General features: G+C 49.5%; 1 protein-coding gene across 1 annotated transcript in view; it reads right to left on the bottom strand.

Moving 5' to 3' along the window:
* The window catches only part of Lar (tyrosine-protein phosphatase Lar), a 704,213-nt gene that overhangs the window by 352,356 nt on the left and 332,337 nt on the right, over positions 1-19,520 (bottom strand). Inside the window, exon 4 of the mRNA XM_071659561.1 lies at positions 15,145-15,327. Coding sequence (XP_071515662.1) covers positions 15,145-15,327 — 183 coding nt within the window. The remainder of the gene's footprint in view (positions 1-15,144; positions 15,328-19,520) is intronic.

The raw sequence follows: 19,520 nt of genomic DNA, 5'->3' as shown, positions 1-19,520 counted from the left end.
CGCTCATTACTGTCGTCCGATGACATAGTGAGGCATGTGATCCTGTCTTTCCCCCACCCCTCACTCACACACACACACACACACACACACACACACACACAAGGGGTCTCCCCCCCCCCTCCCCACACACACACATGACCAACTTCATATCATTTATGGATGTGAACATACGTATATACGTCTCCCGCGTAAGCGAGGTAGCGCAAGAAAACGGACGAGGAAACGGCCCAACCCATCCACATACACATGCATGTACATAACCGCCCACACATGCACATATACGTACATATACATTTCATATACATACGTATACCCGGTAAATACCCGGTGAAGGAAACTCTTAAGTTTATAAAATGGGCGGGAAGAAAAGCGTCGGGGGAAAGGATTCAAAGTATGGGGAAAAAAATTGATAAAAATTATAGAGTTACATTACTAAAAGGACGAAAGCAAAAGCTACCAACATAATTAAAAACGCAAAAACTCACAAAAAAAAGGAGAACAAAACTTTTGATACCACTGACTGCAGGGGGAAAAAAAATTGAGAGAATTAAAAACACTGGTAAAAAAAAGTGGGAAAAAATTAAATCTACGCAAAAAAAAAGAGGGAAATAGATGAACCGGCAAATAGTTGTGTCAAGGGAGACAAGACAACACCTCCCAGTTTCCCTGGGCCTACCTGAACCTCGCATTCGTTTCTGTGTGTGTGTGTGTGTGTGTGTGTGTGTGTGTGTGTGTGTGTGTGTGTCTAATAAAATTTTACCAGTTATCAATTCACGACTTCAGTCTGTCCCATTTCTTGAAGAATGAAGGAATGAACGTCACAATATCGTAACGTAACGCAGGTCCTTACGGTACCCACGGCTGATCAAGTCACGCACGGCCACAGGGACGACGGCCTGACGAAGGGCATATACGCTGGGTCTATCCTCCCACGCCACCCTACGGGGCGGTAAACTCTCTCTGCCTTCCATCCACATGCCAACGTGGGGGAGAAGGTGTGTAGGGCGCTGGTCTATGTCTCTCACCACAGGCAAGCCCCATGATGAGATGGAAGTGTACGTCTCCCGCCCTTGGATACCCCGCGGGGCGGAGGACTATACCTCCCAACCCCTGGCCACCTTGCGGAGCGGAGGACTATGCCTCCCCACACCCCTGGCCGCCCCGCGGGGCGGAGGACTATGCCTCCCCACACCCCTGGCCACCCCGCGGGGCGGAGGACTATGCATGAGTGGCAGCATACGTGAGTGCCACCCCGTGTAGGGAGGCGCCGCTGTAATGTGCGCCCTGCCACTCACCTCAAATATTCAGGTGCTCGGGTTCGACTCCCCCATCTCTCTCTCTCTCTCTCTCTCTCTCTCTCTCCATGGCAGTGTCACTCGAACTCCCCCCCCCCCCCCACCCTGCCCCGCTTCATCCCTGGTTGCTCCTCCAACCCCGGCTCATGTCCCTCTTGTGTTGTAAGCGTACCACACAACAACAACCCCCCCCCCCGGAAAACACAACACCCAACAATGGTGTTCTGCGCCTGCCAATACACGGGGCAAAACCCAGGTGTTGTCAACGAGAGGAAATACACCAGTGTTGTGACCTTGTAACACAACCATCTCCCCCCCCCTAAAAGGGACCTCGAGTTAAGGCGCGTTAGAATCCGTGATGTGAGTTTACGACGGGGCCACAGCCTTGGGGGACGCCAGCTCTGGTCAAGATAACATCCCAGTGCCGAGGGCTGGGTGGGTGGTGCTAGTCACAGCGGGCCGGTGTGAATGTGCACAGTAAGCATTCCTGACAGTGACGCATTCACGGGCTGACCAGGGTCGTGCGCACAGGTTCGAATCCTCGTTGCGGCAGTCGGCCACAGTCAACCCAGCTGTTCATCCACCCCTAGGGATTGGTTTATAAAATGGGTACCTGGCTAAGGCTATGGTATTATATATATATATATATATATATATATATATATATATATATATATATATATATATATATATATATATATATATATATATACTTTCCTTCTAAGCATATTTCTTTAATAATTGAAAATCAATATTTCACACATTATCAGAAAAACACATAATAATCACTATTACACAATTTCGAATACTGATCTCGTCTCACACTGGTAAAAATACCACCACAAGACTGACAACTGACCTTTTAACTGTAACCAAACTTTCTTTTATCGAGATGTATATAATAATCCGCCAGAGACCCACACACACCCACCCAACTCACCCACACACACACACACACCCACACGCTAACTTCACCCTCCAGTACCCGCTGGCAAGCTTGCTATCCACTCAAAAGTCTGCTAGACTCTTATTACCACCACAATATTCACAGGGAGATGCTTCAGTATCCACGTTTACAGAAGGATGCCCTGAATATCCACACAGTGACGGGGACTCCAGTATCCACACGGTGTCGGGGACTCCAGTATCCACACAGTGACGGGGACTCCAGTATCCACACGGTGTCGGGGACTCCAGTATCCACACGGTGTCGGGGACTCCAGTATCCACACGGTGAACGGGGACTCCAGTATCCACACGGTGAACGGGGACTCCAGTATCCACACGGTGAACGGGGACTCCAGTATCCACACGGTGACGGGGACTCCAGTATCCACAGGGTGAACGGGGACTCCAGTATCCACACGGTGACGGGGACTCCAGTATCCACAGGGTGAACGGGGACTCCAGTATCCACAGGGTGAACGGGGACTCCAGTATCCACACGGTGACGGGGACTCCAGTATCCACACGGTGACGGGGACTCCAGTATCCACAGGGTGAACGGGGACTCCAGTATCCACACGGTGTCGGGGACTCCAGTATCCACACGGTGACGGGGACTCCAGTATCCACAGGGTGAACGGGGACTCCAGTATCCACACGGTGTCGGGGACTCCAGTATCCACATGGTGAACGGGGCGATGCATCAACATCCACACGGTAACATGGCGACGCTCCAACACCCATCCACACATTCCAAGTCCACCTTGATATCCACATGGGTGAGGGGGAAGGGGGCGAGGGGGGGGGAAGAGGGCCCTTAAAACTCAAAATACAAACGTGGGTAAAACATTCCCACATCCACACAGTTAAGTTAGACACTCCATTATTAACAGAGTGACAGAAAGATCCTCCCCATACATCCACCATAGGCAGACGGATATATGAATAGTAAAACAAAAGATATCCACAACGGGACGAATGATATCCACAACGGGACGAATGATATCCACAACGGGAGGCATGATATCCACAACGCGGCGCATGATATCCACAACGGGGCGCATGATATCCACAACGGGGCGCATGATATCCACAACGGGACGGATGATATCCACAACGGGGCGCATGATATCCACAACGGGGCGCATGATATCCACAACGGGGCGCATGATATCCACAACGGGACGAATGATATCCACAACGGGGCGCATGATATCCACAACGGGACGAATGATATCCACAACGGGGCGCATGATATCCACAACGGGACGCATGATATCCACAACGGGACGCATGATATCCACAACGGGAGGCATGATATCCACAACGCGGCGCATGATATCCACAACGGGGCGCATGATATCCACAACGGGAGGCATGATATCCACAACGGGGCGCATGATATCCACAACGGGAGGCATGATATCCACAACGGGGCGCATGATATCCAGAACCTGTGGAAAGGTGAGGTGACGGGGAAGAGGAAAAAGGATGGTGAAGGTAGGTCTGTCTGTCTGTCTGTCTCTCTGCCTGTCTCTCTGTCTGGCTGGCTGCTCCAGTATGCACGCCCTGATCGCCCAGATTCTAAAGCTTTTAACAGTGACACGGGAGTTTTAAAAGAATTTGGCGGTTGCCCAAGTGGCAGCAAATTACAGGCTTCGCTGATCGAACGACCCCCCCATCCCCCACCCCCACCCACCACCATCTGCGCCACACGACCCCAAAAACTTCCTCCTCCCCTCCCCTCCCTGGACCATCTCCCCTTTCAATTTAAATTTCCGACATATTTCTGCCGCTGGTTTTGCTCAAGAATTATTCCAAATCGGAATCTCCTCCGTCCTGTACCTTGAGAAATGTGTGTGTGTGTGTGTGTGTGTGTGTGTGTGTGTGTGTGTGTGTGTGTGTGTGTGTGTGTGTGTGTGTGTGTGTGTGTGTAACTTACAAATGTCACAGTTTTAAGTCAGCCTAGTCTATGTATTCACTTATTTTTTCTCTCCATAAAGAAAATAATGCAAGAGAACCTTTTCGTAATAAATTTACTCCGCTAATAACGAGAGGTTATGCGAGTTTACTTAATATATCGTTGATGTTTACGAGATGTTCTCGAGAGGAACGAGAATTTCCTCAGTTCTCGCACATCTCCTCAGCAGTCAAGACGAGGTCTCCTTAATCTAAAGGTTCTCGCTCTCTTCTTCCCTTTTGTCCCTAGTCCAGCGCGCTCTCTCGCTCGGCGTTCTCGTGAACTCGCAGTCTAAGGGTCTAAGCCAGCAGGGTCTCGCTGAGCGTTCTCGTAGACTCGTAGTCTAAGGGTCTAGGCCAGCAGGGTCTCGCTGAGCGTTCTCGTAGACTCGCAGCCTAAGGGTCTAGGCCAGCAGGGTCTCGATGAGCGTTCTCGTATACTCGCAGCCTAAGGGTCTAGGCCAGCAGGGTCTCGCTGAGCGTTCACGTGAACTCGCAGTCTAAGGGTCTAGGCCAGCAGGGTCTCGCTGAGCGTTCTCATGGACTCGTAGTCTAAGGGTCTAGGCCAGCAGGGTCTCGCTGAGCGTTCTCATGGACTCGTAGTCTATGGGTCTAGATCTCTTCGTGGAGTCTACTCACAATCATCCCATCCCCGAACCCATTCCTCAAATGAACGAGTAATATCCATCCACCCACCTCCACAGGACAACAGCTTTAACACACACACAAAAAAAAATCCTTCTCGTCTTATGCTACAACACCCTCTCCCGCCGCCGCCGGGAACGCACGTACAACCCTGTAATCCCCAAAGACACAGGTTCACTTGCAACACCGACTCCTCCAGGGAAGAAAACCAGATCCTCCCCATATGCCAAGAACCTACGACGCAGCCGGAGTGCGCCATTAGCCACCTCTCAACCCGTCATCACATGTCCGTCCGAGCGAGTAATGCCCACAGAGTCTTCTGGTGTCTACAGGCGGCGCTCTGCGAAGGGTCACAAAACGAGAGAGAGAGAGAGAGAGAGAGAGAGAGAGAGAGAGAGAGAGAGAGAGAGAGAGAGAGAGAGAGAGAGAAATCAGGCGACATCTGAAGACTACAGTAACATTAAGGGCAAGTCTACCGCACCGTAACTGAACGGAGATCAAAAGGATGTTAGGACGTTCAAGGGAGCCGTACCATGCGTCCACGCGATCGTGGATCACATGCTATTTAGTGACAAAGAAAAAAAAAAACGTACGGGTTAAAACGGGGGCGCTAGGGGGGGGTCTCTTTCTTTCCACACAAGGACCGTCTGGTAACCTGAAGGATCTACGCGTATTCGAATAGGTTAAGGTGTGGTCAGTGCCCCCCCCCCCCCCCACTCTGAAGGTGAAGAAGGACGAGTGGACGACGGCGTCCTAGGAGATATGAAGTGTTCTAGGAGCGAGTGGGGTGAAAAGACTGGCGAGAGGAGAGAAGAATGCTTGAAGGGTGATACTTACTTGTGTATTCTGGATGAGAGTAAGTGTGGTTGTGGGGGGCAACTGACAAGTGTCAAGATACGAGAGAAAAAACACGCCTGCGAACAAGAGGAAACCTTAGAGGGTGCAAGAGGTCCACTTTGAAGGGGGGAAAAAAGGTAAAAAGAGCTTGAGGGACAGAGGAGGCTACTGATGTAGAGGCAGGGAGCACCTTGTTGACCCTGGCTCCTCGGGGAGGAGAAAGGGGGTGCCTGATGGAGAAGGAAGGTGCTCAGGGGGAGACGGAGGGGAAGGGGGTGGGAGAGGAGAGCGCTTGTGGGAGATGATGGGCGGTGGGGGGAAGGGGGGAACCTTGGGGAGAAGGAAACTCCCTAGGTTTAGAGGTAGGAATACTTCGGTATACAGAGTGGAAGGGTATGGGAAACGCATGTGCTGGGTTGGGGAGAGAGTGCGAATGGGGCCGATGGCAAGTACCCCAGGCGAGGGGTAGAAAGCTTGGAAAAGGAAACACGGATATACCGGCTCTTCCATCACAGTTCGATTCACTGTGGGATGTAGAAACAGAACGCGACACACACACACACACACACACACACACACACACACACACACACACACACACACACACACTTCACATGGATACAAAAAAATACAACAGAAACAAGGTAGACATCCCGTAGCAAAGAGGAACACACACACACACGCAGTTCACAGTGGAGCTCTCAATCCATACACAACAGGCGGCCAGAGAGCAGAAGAAACATCCCACTGTATAAACACACATCCACACACACACACACACACACACACACACACAACACACACACACACACACAGGCGGCCCATATCATTACACAACAGACCACAGTAAGGTGGTCCGCGGTAAAACAAAGAGACCCGAAATGAGAAGTGGTGGCCATCGGCAGGAAAGACAAGGTGGTCTTCTTCCTCCTCCTTTCGCCCGAAGTGGAGGTGGTGGTGGTGGTGGGGGCGGCGGCGTGCGTGCTGGTGTTGGAAACCCAGAGCCTCCGAGAAACGGCTCTCCCCCCCTCCTTTCCTCCCCCTTTTCCCACCCCACCACCCTGCACACGTCGCCGCTAGCCAACACACTCTCCCTCCCATCACAACACATTTTTAAGTATTACCACGCAAGACTGGGGCAACACCGCCCTCCTGCTGCAAATTGCATGACCATCCAGCGCGAAGGGGCGCCTCTGTCGGTGCGGCTGAAGAGGTGGAGGAGGAGGTGGAGGAGGAAGCCGCCCTTCCCCTCCCCCAACTGCAGGTCAGAACACTGAACAGCTTCACCGTCGTTAACAATGCAGGATTAACATACCGAGACACACACAACTTGAGGAGTGGGGTGACGGGAACAGATGTACATACAGACTCACGACACACACACACACACACACACACACACACACACACACATGAATTTACACTTATACTAACGGTCGACACATCAATTTACACTCAGATTTACGACAGACACATTAATCTACACTTACACTTACGACAGACTCATCAATTTACACCAAATAACTGACAGACTGTAAACACAGACTTTTAACAGATGCACATAACAGACTCGCAGTGTTAACAAGAAACAGACACATACAGACGTTCGTAGATTTACGCATACAAATACAGAGAAGCAGACAGACAGAGACAGACAGGACAGACCTCGAACTAAAAATCAAAATATCACGATATACGATAATAATGTCGCCTTCGTACTGGGCGATGCGAGATATCGTACTTACGTTAAATGTGTCTCGTTGACGATCATCCAAAGTTGACTTTACTGCCATCTGATACATCACTGGTAAGGAAGCTGGTGTTGATATAGCGTAGCCGAGGCGATTGTAGTCCTTAGCAATAACGATACAGCACCAGCGTTATCATAATTCAGCCAGGGTGATTGTAGTCCTTAGCAATAACGATACAGCACCAGCGTTATTATAATTCAGCCAGGGTGATTGTAGTCCTTAATAACGATACAGCACTAGCGTTAATATAATTCGGCCATGGCTAATGGAGTCCTTAATGATAACAATATAGCCCCACCGTTATCATAATTAGGCCAAGGCGAATGTAGTCCATAATAATAACAATACAGTACCAGCGTTATTATAATTCAGCCAAGGCGATTGTAGTCCTTAATAATAATAACAATACAGCACCAGCGTTCCCCCAAGTGGTTGCAACCTTAAAAACGACAGCGGCGTTACCAAGCAGTGTGGAAAGAAGCCGTAACACCACACCGTCACAGCGTCACGCATCCCCTAAGTTCCCTCACGGGGCCCCGGGACTTCTTGGCCCGCCACACAATATAACCCCCGACTTCATTTATGGCTAATTTTAGGCCGGGCCAATTAATTCCCTGTAAATATCGGAAGTATTTTTCCGCGCTAAAAGTACGTAGCGTTGGCTAATTATTTCGTCATAAATACCCAGGTTATTTTCCTCGTTAGTGTAAATAACCTGAGCCAACTTGATTACAGTCATGTATATAGCACCATAAAGCCAGTATCACACATCCCCCCACACACAACCCCCCAAGCGTTATTTCCACAGGCAGTTAATGACGGTATGGTTCGCCTCTGACGTCACTGCTCACCGCCGTGGCTTCGATCCCTTATCCGGAATAGATGTATATATATATATATATATATATATATATATATATATATATATTAACCACATTTCACCACAGGATGGAACAAGCCATATTTCACAGGGGTGGACCATCATAACTGTCTCGATCACTGTGATTTCACCACACGATATTACTCCCAACAACCAACCAACCACGAGAGGGTATCTCACCTGGATCATCATATATGCTGGTTTCCGGGGGCCCTACTCAAGCCCCGAAATAATTACCACTACTTCTATTACTACCGCTACTCCTCCTCCTCTTCCTCCTCCTCCTACTACTGCTGCTGCTGCTGCTGCTGCTGCTGCTACTACTACTGCTGCAGCTGCTGGTGCTGCTGCTATCACTTCTACTGCAACAGGTTTCGGAAGTAGAGAGCGCAAAGGCTTTCAGGTGTTATCACTAATCTTCTTTACAAGGTTTATGAGAGTTCCTTTCCCTCAGTTTAGCCAGATGTGAGGTAACCCATCAGCGCTCTCCTTCCACGCATCTCTTTTGAGTGTTCGTACTCCACGAGCTTGAACCGTCTTGTATTCGGTGTAACATCCTAATCTCTACGTTCCCTCCACAATGCAAAGACTCGGTTGATATCGCGTTGGCGTGGCCTGCCCGCGTCGCCAGCCACCTACTTCTGGCATCATATGGATGTTGGTTGTGGGAGGAACAGCGTGGAGGCAAGCACAACGCCCTGGGGGAGCCAGAGATTTTCAACAACACGAAGACGGAAGGGAATTCACGCGGTTATCAGTCCTCTGAGACTCGCTTCTCGGAATATTCTACAGCACTCGACATCCTCCTCTTACTCAGCCAGTTATAAACTCTCTCAAGAGTGTATTCTATGGAGTACCCCAAGGTCGTAATAGGTCCCAAGACCTTCGCAAAAACAGCACCTTGGATCTCTCCATGACCGACCGATCAAGTCGTGAATGCCATCTGATTCTGTACATATAGGGTTATCTATCTTATCTTTTTTTTTTCGTCTAAAAAAAACTGAAATATCGCATTACATAAACCTATAGTTTAAAAGGGGTCTGTCGTATTATTTCTCACCATTACGTACTAATCACATACTTAGAGGGGATGCATAAACAAGTCTTCAAACCCTCTACGATTAACGATGGTGTTAAAAACGATCTCTCACGAGTAATGAACGCCTCTACCAAGTGTGAGCCTTGGAGTGGAACGCGACGGCGCGCTGCCAGTGGCTCTTCTCGAAGGCGGGTGGAACACACAAAATGATTTCTGATGCCGGTGTCGCTGGGGAGAGGCTGAGACACTCCACATTACCTGCCAAATTTCCACAGCGAGGTAAAGAGAGAGAGAGAGAGAGAGAGAGAGAGAGAGAGAGAGAGAGAGAGAGAGAGAGAGAGAGAGAGAGAGAGAGAGAGAGAGAGAGAGAGAGAAATAAATCACAAGCAACATCTGATTGTAATAACTTCACTACCTACATCTACAGTGGATGGACGAAAAAAAAATGTTGCATGACTGCAAACGCAATAACAAAGCAACAAAGTTACCTTTCAGTATAAACAACTTTTATTTGCAAAATTGCTATAATTATCTTTTTTCAGCGGCAACTTTCAAACCATTTCATGGTAATGTAACACACACACACACACACACACACACACACACACACACACACACGGGTTAGAGGAAGCCCCACGAGTGTAAACTCCCTTCCCCCCATACAGTTTAAATAAGTAATTACATGTAGGCAATTACAGAGGGGCCTCTGTGGTGTGGTGGTCAGGGATACTGAGTCAACACAGGCATACGTGGGGTCGGGGCTGCATGGGTTCGATCCCGGGGCGCGTCAAATATGCCCACACCTAACTTGGGTGTGTTCATCCTCTCCTCCTCCGAGATCGTCAATAAATGGGTGTAGATGGACTGATGTAGTAGGTGGAAGGCGTGGGTGGAGGAGATTAAACCTGAGCGAGGTTTTTCGGCTGGGAGAAGAGGGAGTGAAGATGCAAAAATATAAAGCAAAAGATTCCTTGTAGATGGGTTCTGGAGGATCTGAGAGGAGAGAGGAGAGTGTGGGAGGGAGAATGAAGGTGAGTGCGTGAAAGTGAGGACATGGAAGTGGGTGGATGAGTATGAGGGAAATGAAAGCAGGACTCCATGGGTATATGAGGGTGTGAGAGAGAGCATGTAGGTATGTAAGGGTGCCAGGAAGAACGTGCACCTATGCAAGGGTGTGAGGGAGAGCATGTAGGTATGTGTGAGGAGAGCACATATGGTGTGTGAGGGCGCCAGGGAGTAGCAAGCCGGTATGTCGGGGTGAGAGGCGAGGGAGAGGCAAGGCCCTCCTCTCACTACCCTATAATATGCACCACTTCTGGCAGCCACTCCCGACACCTCCTCATTCACTGTCCATCCTAACTAACCCTAAAGAAGGGGAGGTCGTCCACCCCCCCCCCACCCCCGGTTAATTACCACTGCCCTAATTGCCACTAGGACGACTACCAGAATGCTAACTACCAATGCGTCGGCGAACTACTGTCCTCATCGCTCTACTGCACCTACCATCTACACACTGAGTATATCTACCTTAATTACGCCAACTACCATTGTGCATGAACTACTACAGTACTACCATAGCATTGATCTACTACCACCTGGGTAACAGCTGTACTGTCAATCAGTGCAAAAACAAACTACTATTGCAACACCGAAGTGCTAACTAGCGGGAGACTAATTTGCTAACTACCACTGCACTAAGGACTATTACGAGACTATTGTTTTAACTACCATTCCACGACCAGTGCGCTAAAATACAACCTCGAGACCCATGTGTTAACGACTATTACGAGGGCAATATATATGGTTACTAACCTAACCACACCTACATGCTAACAACCATCACGAGTAATACTCACATGCGAACTATCATCTCGAGACCAATGGGCTAACTACCAATCATGCTTATTACTAAACTAACTACCATCATGCTTATTACTAACCTAATTACCATCATGCTTATTACTAAACTGACCAGTCCGCTTACTACCCTAATGCGCTGATCAGCCCTACTCTAACTACCGGTTGTAACTAACGCATAAGACTACCAATGTCCCTGAGCAACCTCTCAACCAGGGGCTACATCATTTACCATGTGCAAAGCGGGGTGAGAGAGAGAGAGAGAGAGAGAGAGAGAGAGAGAGAGAGAGAGAGAGAGAGAGAGAGAGAGAGAGAGAGAGAGAGAAATATGGACGTAAAAAATCTCTGGTGACGTAAGTGGCAAGCCAGCAGCGCACACAAATCGAATTACTGTGGAACCAACAACTAGGCACAACTAGTGAAGCCAACCACCACAACACTGACGCACACCTACTACAACACCTGAGGCAGATTACGACGACGGCCACGACTAAGTGGACTACGAAAGCGTCGCCGACTGCCACAACGCCAACAGGAGGTCACAACCAAACCCTTCGCCAACAACTGCCACAGCCCCAACAACCAGTGCGGCGCGGGCTTGGCTGCTACTCCAGCAGCAGCAACAGCAGCGCCAAGCACGAATTTAGGGCCAATATAGGACGACATCGGCCGCCGGGGATAAATTAGTATAGCTCCAGCCCTAGGGGTCCGTCACCGCGCAATGCGGCGTAACCAAAGACCTTACACCAGGCCAGGTCAAGAGCTGTGGTGAAGGCCACAAGCCTACGCGCCTTCTTGCATATCACGCTGTCGCGGTCGCAGAGTCGCACGGCACGGGGGGTAGGTCGAGGTCACCAAGTCACACGGCGCGAGGGAGGTCACCGAGTCACAACGGTGGTGTGAAACCTGGTGCCAACAAGAGCCGGTGGAGGGCAGCGTTCAAACTGGTGCGGGGAGAACGCGTGCCGGCCAACGCATTCCTGCGACAGAAATCAAAGCGCCAATCATCCCTATGTTTCCGTAGACAGTGACGGCACGTCCCATGATAGACGGGGTAGGGGACGTGGGATATAAGAGGAAGCGGGGAGGAGGGGAGGACCAATTACGAGGATGGTGAGGTGAGGAGAGGGGTGGGATTAAGGAAAGATGCTTAGTGGCAGGTACTTGGGTGTAGTAAGTCAGGTCTCAACTCTAATCATGGTTATTAGGGGTCATTAGGATGGGGGGCTATTACATCTAAGAAGTCATTCACGAAGTCGGAGCAACGAGAACATAAACTACTTTCAAAAGGTAGGCGTATCATCTTGGCGTGTCATCTTGTAGAAAAGCTACGTTCCATGTTACCTACCGACGTAGCCACCTCTGCACCGGCAGGCACTTGAGTACGACGGGACGACCCTTGGGCAAGAAGGAACGACCCCTGCGTAGGAAGGAACGACCCTTGGACAGGGTGGTGTAACTTCTGACTTGACCTTTACGTCAGGTCAAAAAAAAAAAAAAGGCAGTTCCTGCGTCGTGTTCAAGGGGCGTCCCGTCGTCCCTCCCCCAATCCCAACCCCCCCCCCGATCAGGAGAGGAGCGGAGGCGGGGTATAGGGAGGGGAGGTTGAACTGGATTATTGATAATGGCGAGGCAGTAAAGTGACATCCCTCCCATACAGGCGACCAAGATCTGGTGCCTTGTGGCCTTGGTCGACATGACGTTATTAATTAAAGGAGCGACGAGCAATCGAGTGTGGGTGGTTTGTGTGTGGGTGAGGCGGGGGTAGGACGCGCGTGTATACTCTTGCCGAAGGTGGGCAGAGGGAAGGGGAGGACAATGCTGCTGGTGGCTACAGGGAGACTCGCTCGCCTTGGGAATTCTGGCGAAATTACCTCCCACTGCCTCCCTCTCCCGGTAAACCGATATTCAGACCCAATAACTGCGGCATCAAACCCGAAATAAAACGGGCTCGATCACTGGAAGCGCGTTAAAGTGTGTTCACAAACTCCCTGCAAAGCACACCCGTCTGTTCCCCAAAGTCGGACCTCAGACAACAGACTGGCTCCACACACGCCCCCCTCTTACAACCCAATTCCCCGACTTCCAAACTTCATCTAAAACAATCATCCTCCAGTCTGGCCGACGTATCCATTCATTATAGCGGGAGAAACGATCGAAAAAACCGTAATGTAACTGCTCAAGTGTGGGCAAGAGCGGGGCGGGCGTCCAGGCGAAGTGGCCCAAGGGATGCGAGGTGCTCTGACTCGGCCGCCGCCTCCCTCAAGGCCCATATGGGACGTTTTAGTGGAATTGTGGTGTGGGGCCTCGTCCATCAGGTGGCACCGCCTACTCCTCCTCCTCCCGCAACTCTAGACCCCTGGGACCTGCTGGGCCAGGCTTGTGCTACTGCTTCTCTTACTCCTGACGTGGGGCGGGTGGCGATACCGCTACTCCCCGCCCCTGCTCCTGCGACTGAGGTAGGTGCTGCTGCTGCCGCTGTTGGTCGTGGAGGTCTTGCTATTATCTCAAGTGTTACTGACGCCAATACTCATATCACGGATAATCCAGGTGATGGCACTACTGCTGCTACTGATGATGGTGCACTATTGTCAAGGGCTGACTCTCGCTGGTACAATCTCCCCTGCGCCTGCGGACTCTGGGCACCTATTCTAGCTGTTACTACTGCACCTCCTGCTGATCACTACTACTGCTGCTGCAACTCAATCCACTGCAATGCACAACATTAACTTCCCTCCCCCTACTCAACTGCTTGACAAGAGTCACCATAAACCTATCACAACCCCGCCTCTAACATTAGGCCTGTTTCCCACAACACCAAAGACACTTACCTGCTCCAAACTCTCCCTTGGGTTCCTTGATCCCACCCCTCCCACTTCCTCTAGATCCCGGAGGGGTAAGGTGGGGTGGAAGGACACACCATGGCCCCCCAATCCTGTTGAAAGAGAAGCTTGTAACTCAGGCCCAGAACTCGGGCGTTTGCCGTTGCTACAGCTATCTGTTTTTGTTAGCTTCATACACAACGGCGCACAACACTCCCGGGTTCTCCCAACATCCCTGGCCTTCCTACAACATTGCCCGCGGCTCCCCGTACCTTACATCCGCCCCCTGGCCTTCCCACGCCCACCCATGGCCCGCTACGATTCCTGAACTCAAACCGATGATCTCATGGCCCACACCGACTCCAGCCAGACCCACGCTCATCCCTAGGCCACATCTGGTATACCTCCGACCCGCCCCAACCCGCTGCCCTACCACATTCATGGGGGTAAAATATCAACGTCTTTCGAAGGCGTGTCCCGTCAAGATCTGGGTAGACTGAGAGGTGTATCATCCCTTTTCTTCTCAGTGTGAAGACGAAGGCTATGGTTTCTTTCTTGCCTCGAGTCTATATCTAATGGAGATGTCACTTACCTTTCAAAGTCTCTGACGCTCTCTATATTTCACGAGTCAAAAATCTATATATACCAACCATCATATTTCCGTGTGAGTAGTTTCCCTTATGGTTCTTAACTCATGGATACATATTTGGTCTGATGCGACATACAACTGATGTGACACGAGCTCTTTATAGCCTAGGAACATCCTTGTTCTCTCTGACGGCTGCTTCATGGTAATAGAATACACACACACACACACACACATATATATATATATATATATATATATATATATATATATATATATATATATATATATATATATCTTTTCATACTATTCGCCATTTCCCGCGATAGCGAGGTAGCGTTAAGAACAGAGGACTGGGCCTTTGAGGGAATATCCTCACCTGGCCCCCTTCTCTGTTCCTTCTTTTGGAAAATTAAAAAAAAAAAAAAAAAAACGAGAGGGGAGGATTTCCAGCCCCGCGCTCCCTCCCCTTTTAGTCGCCTTCTACGACTATATACATATAGCAATTTTGCCACAGTGGGTACTTACCGGATCTGAGGACAGTGTATCGAGGGTTGGTGAGGTCGACCGGACGATTGTCCTTATACCAGGTTATGTTCGGGTCCGGGTTGCCCCTGGCGTCGCACACCAGTAGGGCAGTGTGGTCGATCTCGACGGCTTTTGTCTTGGGCTCGGTCCGGAAGAATGGAAACCCGCTCGGCAAGGAGTTGGCTGTGAGGGGAGAGAGAGGTACAAGTAGCAGAGTTAAACGCTGGTTAAAAAATAGAAAGTCTGCAGGATCAAGTCTACATGTTCAGCCCTGGCTCTATAATATAAAAGTCATTCCTGGAAGAAGAAAAAAAAAAGAAAAAAAAAAAGAGGACTTCAGGTCTGCAATGTCCAATTAAAAATTAAAGGGAACCCGCTTGTCGGGGAGTTAGCTGTGAGAAGAACAAGTTAAAACATCAAATTCCAACGTAATACAAGAGTTGGAAATTCAGATTCAACGACTATGATGAGGTAAAGAAAAAAAAATGTATACCATGTTATGCACTTAAGTCACTCCAGGTTTGGACAGAAATCAAGTGGACCTCGTTCTTGAGGTTTCCCGTGTCCACATCGGTATGAGGGGGATCGTTCAACCACTGAATACCTCGACCAACACTGCTTCAGAAGCTTTAGTTATGTTACCCCTTAAGGCCCCCCCCTTTTTTTTTTTACGGGGCTCCTGTGAGCTCCGAGACTGTGTGGGGAGCAGCAACACGTAAGGTGGGGCTCATCTGAGGCAGGAAGGAGCACCTCGTCCTCCAAGCTGTGTTGTACTCCTTTCCGTCCGCCTGACGAAGATACGGCCTCGTCGAGGGAAAACTTGCAGCTCGTGGTGTTACCGCTTGCAGGCGGAGGCCGATGATGTCCCTCGGGGGTTTAACAAAGGGATACAACATTACCCACGATGCGACAACACATCATTCATTATTACTCCAATGTTACGACACGCATTACTTCTCCAACAGTACCCGATATCAAGGCATACGTCACTTCTCTAAAGGTGGCTAGTGTTACGACGTGTAACACTCCGACAGAGGCTAATGTTACTACGCTCCATCACACTTCCCCAACAGTAGCCAAGGCTACGAACATACACCAAGCGCTCCAACAGCACGTAAACGTTACGATATCCATCACTTCTCCAACAGTAATACCTTGAGACACAAGAGAGGCAAGGTCCTCCATCACAACCTTACAATATTCTAGCAATGCTTCATCATGTCAGTCCCCACAAACGTCACCACCGATTCTCCGACAATATCTCGTTTAGAATCCGGCCACCGACCCCCCGTCACCTTACGTTAAACCCTAATTCAGTAACGTGTCACTAAGGTGATTAGCGCTTCCTAACTGCCTGAAATCTGACCCTAAGTAGCAGAGTTTATTGACGATGGAAGGAGGAGGAGGGACAAGGGACGACATATACCATTGACTTGCCTGGGATCCTCGGGTACCGAAGACGGAAGACAAGTATCCACGACGCAACACCTACAAGACGAACTCAGAACCGCGACTCTCGAAGTCCTGAGCCAAGCTTACCAACCCACCCTTCCTGTCACCTCTCGACTCTATCTATCGAGGTTGTGAGGTCACAACCATCCTTGCTTGCCCTGTCGTCCGCTGACACTACAAACGCACCCGGCACAACAATACAATCCCTAGATTCGGGGCGTAAAATACACACACCCTGGTTTGGCACACGCGTCCTCGCTGCACATAAATAATGAAATATAATTACAACACTTGAGCATTTACGCAATCATGCTCTGTTTATACAGGCGCTGGCACACATACTAAATGTTCTGGTAATGTACAGGGCATCCCGGGTGGGGGAAGAAGGGCACGTACGTCCGAGAGGGAGTGACGAGGGAGGACGGTGGTCTGGAAGGGGATGGTAGAGGGCGGGGGAGTGAGGGGAGTGTGTGTGTAGGAATGGAGTCGGGACTGAAGGACACGCAGTCACTGAGGAAAATATAAGCTCACTCATATCACTTAATTATTCTATTTTTTTTCTTCTAGTGCGATCCTCTCTACCACCTTGTACATGGGAGTTTATAGTTAGGACAGAGTGAAGACCTGATGGTCCATGACGAGGTTATTAACTGTCGTAATCTTACGTGTGGTAGAAACAGGATCTTAACATACAAGACAACTGTTCATTACTCCCTGAGGGAGGCCCATGGCAACTCCACCCTTCACAATCGCATCAATGGCCACCAAATCCATGAGTGTAACAGACCAGGCTACAAATCTTTCCACATGCCAACGCTTCGAACCCTGGCCCTCCAAAACTGTGAGCCAACTGTGCCAGCCAATGTGTTACAAGCCGAAGCACATAAGGGTAATGGAAGTAATAATAATGGCAGGGGTGGACTTGGAGAAGAGGGAAGGATGATGGAGTGCAAGCAAAGAGGGATCATAAGGGTGCGAGTGTAGGTGGTTCCATGGGGAAGGAGAGGAAGTTTAAAGGGAAGGGGAGAAATGCGCATGGGATTGAGAGCAACGTTTACGAGAAGGGAAGAAACGTTTTAGACAATGATGGGAATATATATATATATATATATATATATATATATATATATATATATATATATATATATATATATATATACAGGGAAGTAACAGAAAATTCTAAGTATGGAGGGAAGGGCGTTGTTAATGACTGAAAGCAGATATGTTTATGGGGTAAGGAGAGGCGGGGAGAAACGAAAAGGAAACGATAAACGTTCAAGGAAAAAGTCAAGAAGGTGACACTCTCAAGGAGTGATGGAACGAGAAACGTTTCTGTGAAAGGGAAGGACGAAACACTCATAGGAAATAAAGAAACGTTGATCGTGGTGCGTGGGGATAAACGTTTGTGGCGAGATGGGTGACGCGTTTAGCGAGAGGGAACGGGGGAAAAAATCCGTGAGGGGTGAAAATTATTATACGAAAGGGGGAAAAAAATAAAATAAGTTTCAGGAAAAATGGGAAAAATTTAAACGGGAGGTAGAACGCTGACGAGAGAGAGAGAGAGAGAGAGAGAGAGAGAGAGAGAGAGAGAGAGAGAGAGAGAGAGAGAGAGAGAGAGAGAGAGGAGGCAGAAACGTTTATGGAATGACGGAACACTTACGGTAAAGGACGACAAACTGTGGAGAGGGAAAACATTTTTTTTTGTGTTTGTGTGTGTGTGTGTGTGTGTGTGTGTGTGTGTGTATGTACGGGAGGGGAGAAACGTTAACAGGGAAAACGGGAAATTAGATGGGAAGCGTGTGGGAGGGAGGGAGGGAGGGAGGGAGGGAGGGAGGGAGGGAGGAGGAGGAGGAGGAGGAGGAGGAGGAGGAGGAGGAGGACGTTGTTTACCGAAACGAAAAGAATCACTTTTGGAGGGAAACACGACGATCATGAGACGATCAGACCTTTCCATTATGATAGAGGGTGCCAGGGCCGCTTATGGAAAGGGGGAAAGCTCAACGAGAAAGGATAAAATATGAAGAAATCTGGGACAGACGGGAGGGAGTTAGTACGCAAAATGGAAGAGGGTAAACTAATGGGATGGGAAACACGAGATGTCGTGTCGAGCGAGAGGCCTCGAGAGAAATAGTGGACATCTGACAGATTTTATGGACAGGGAGCATTACCTGCAGGCGACGGAGGGCTAAGCATGGAGGGAAGGCTCGTGGGAAGAGGCTAATTGGACGTGCGATCGTGGACGTGTGTGTGTGTGTGTGTGTGTGTGTGTGTGTGTGTGTGAAGGCCACGGAGAAAGGGAGGGGGGATGGAAGACTAACAGATAAACGTATGGGGAAAAGAGGACGAAAACTCTTCGTCTCGGTGGGGGGGATGAGAGCAGAGGATGCCAACCAAGTGTACTGGCGCAGCGTAAGAGCCACAGATCGCCTGGGAGACGCAGACCAGTCTGTATCACGGTAAACAGATGTCTGTGCTGGTGTACTGTCTGTGCCGCGCTCGATATTGTCTGTGTCAGTGCGGATACTGTCTGTGTCTGGGGGAAGATACTAACTGCGTCAAAGTGTATGATGTACTGTCTGTGCCAGGGCTGTCTTTATCAGGGTAGATCTTATCTATGCCAAAGTAGATACTCTGTCCTACAGTAGACAACGTCTGTTCCACTGTAGATACAGAAGGCATTCCACCTTGAACACCTGCGTCGAGTGCAAACACCTAGGGTCCTCAAGTTTAGCCCCTGTCGTGTTTTCCGTTACACATACCCATCGTCTTTACCGAGATGACCATGCGTAGCCATCTACACTAATACATACAAACGTACATATATACATACATACACATTCATGCATACATACATACGCATGACGATGCAACATGATCTCGGAGCGAGGCCATACATGGATTATGGACCATTATCGTACCTCCTC

This window comes from Panulirus ornatus, chromosome 68 (genome assembly GCF_036320965.1).
Source record: "Panulirus ornatus isolate Po-2019 chromosome 68, ASM3632096v1, whole genome shotgun sequence".
NCBI classification, from domain to species: Eukaryota; Metazoa; Arthropoda; class Malacostraca; order Decapoda; family Palinuridae; genus Panulirus; species Panulirus ornatus.
Note: the sequence above shows the minus strand (reverse complement) of the source record. Positions and strands in the feature narration are given on the sequence as shown.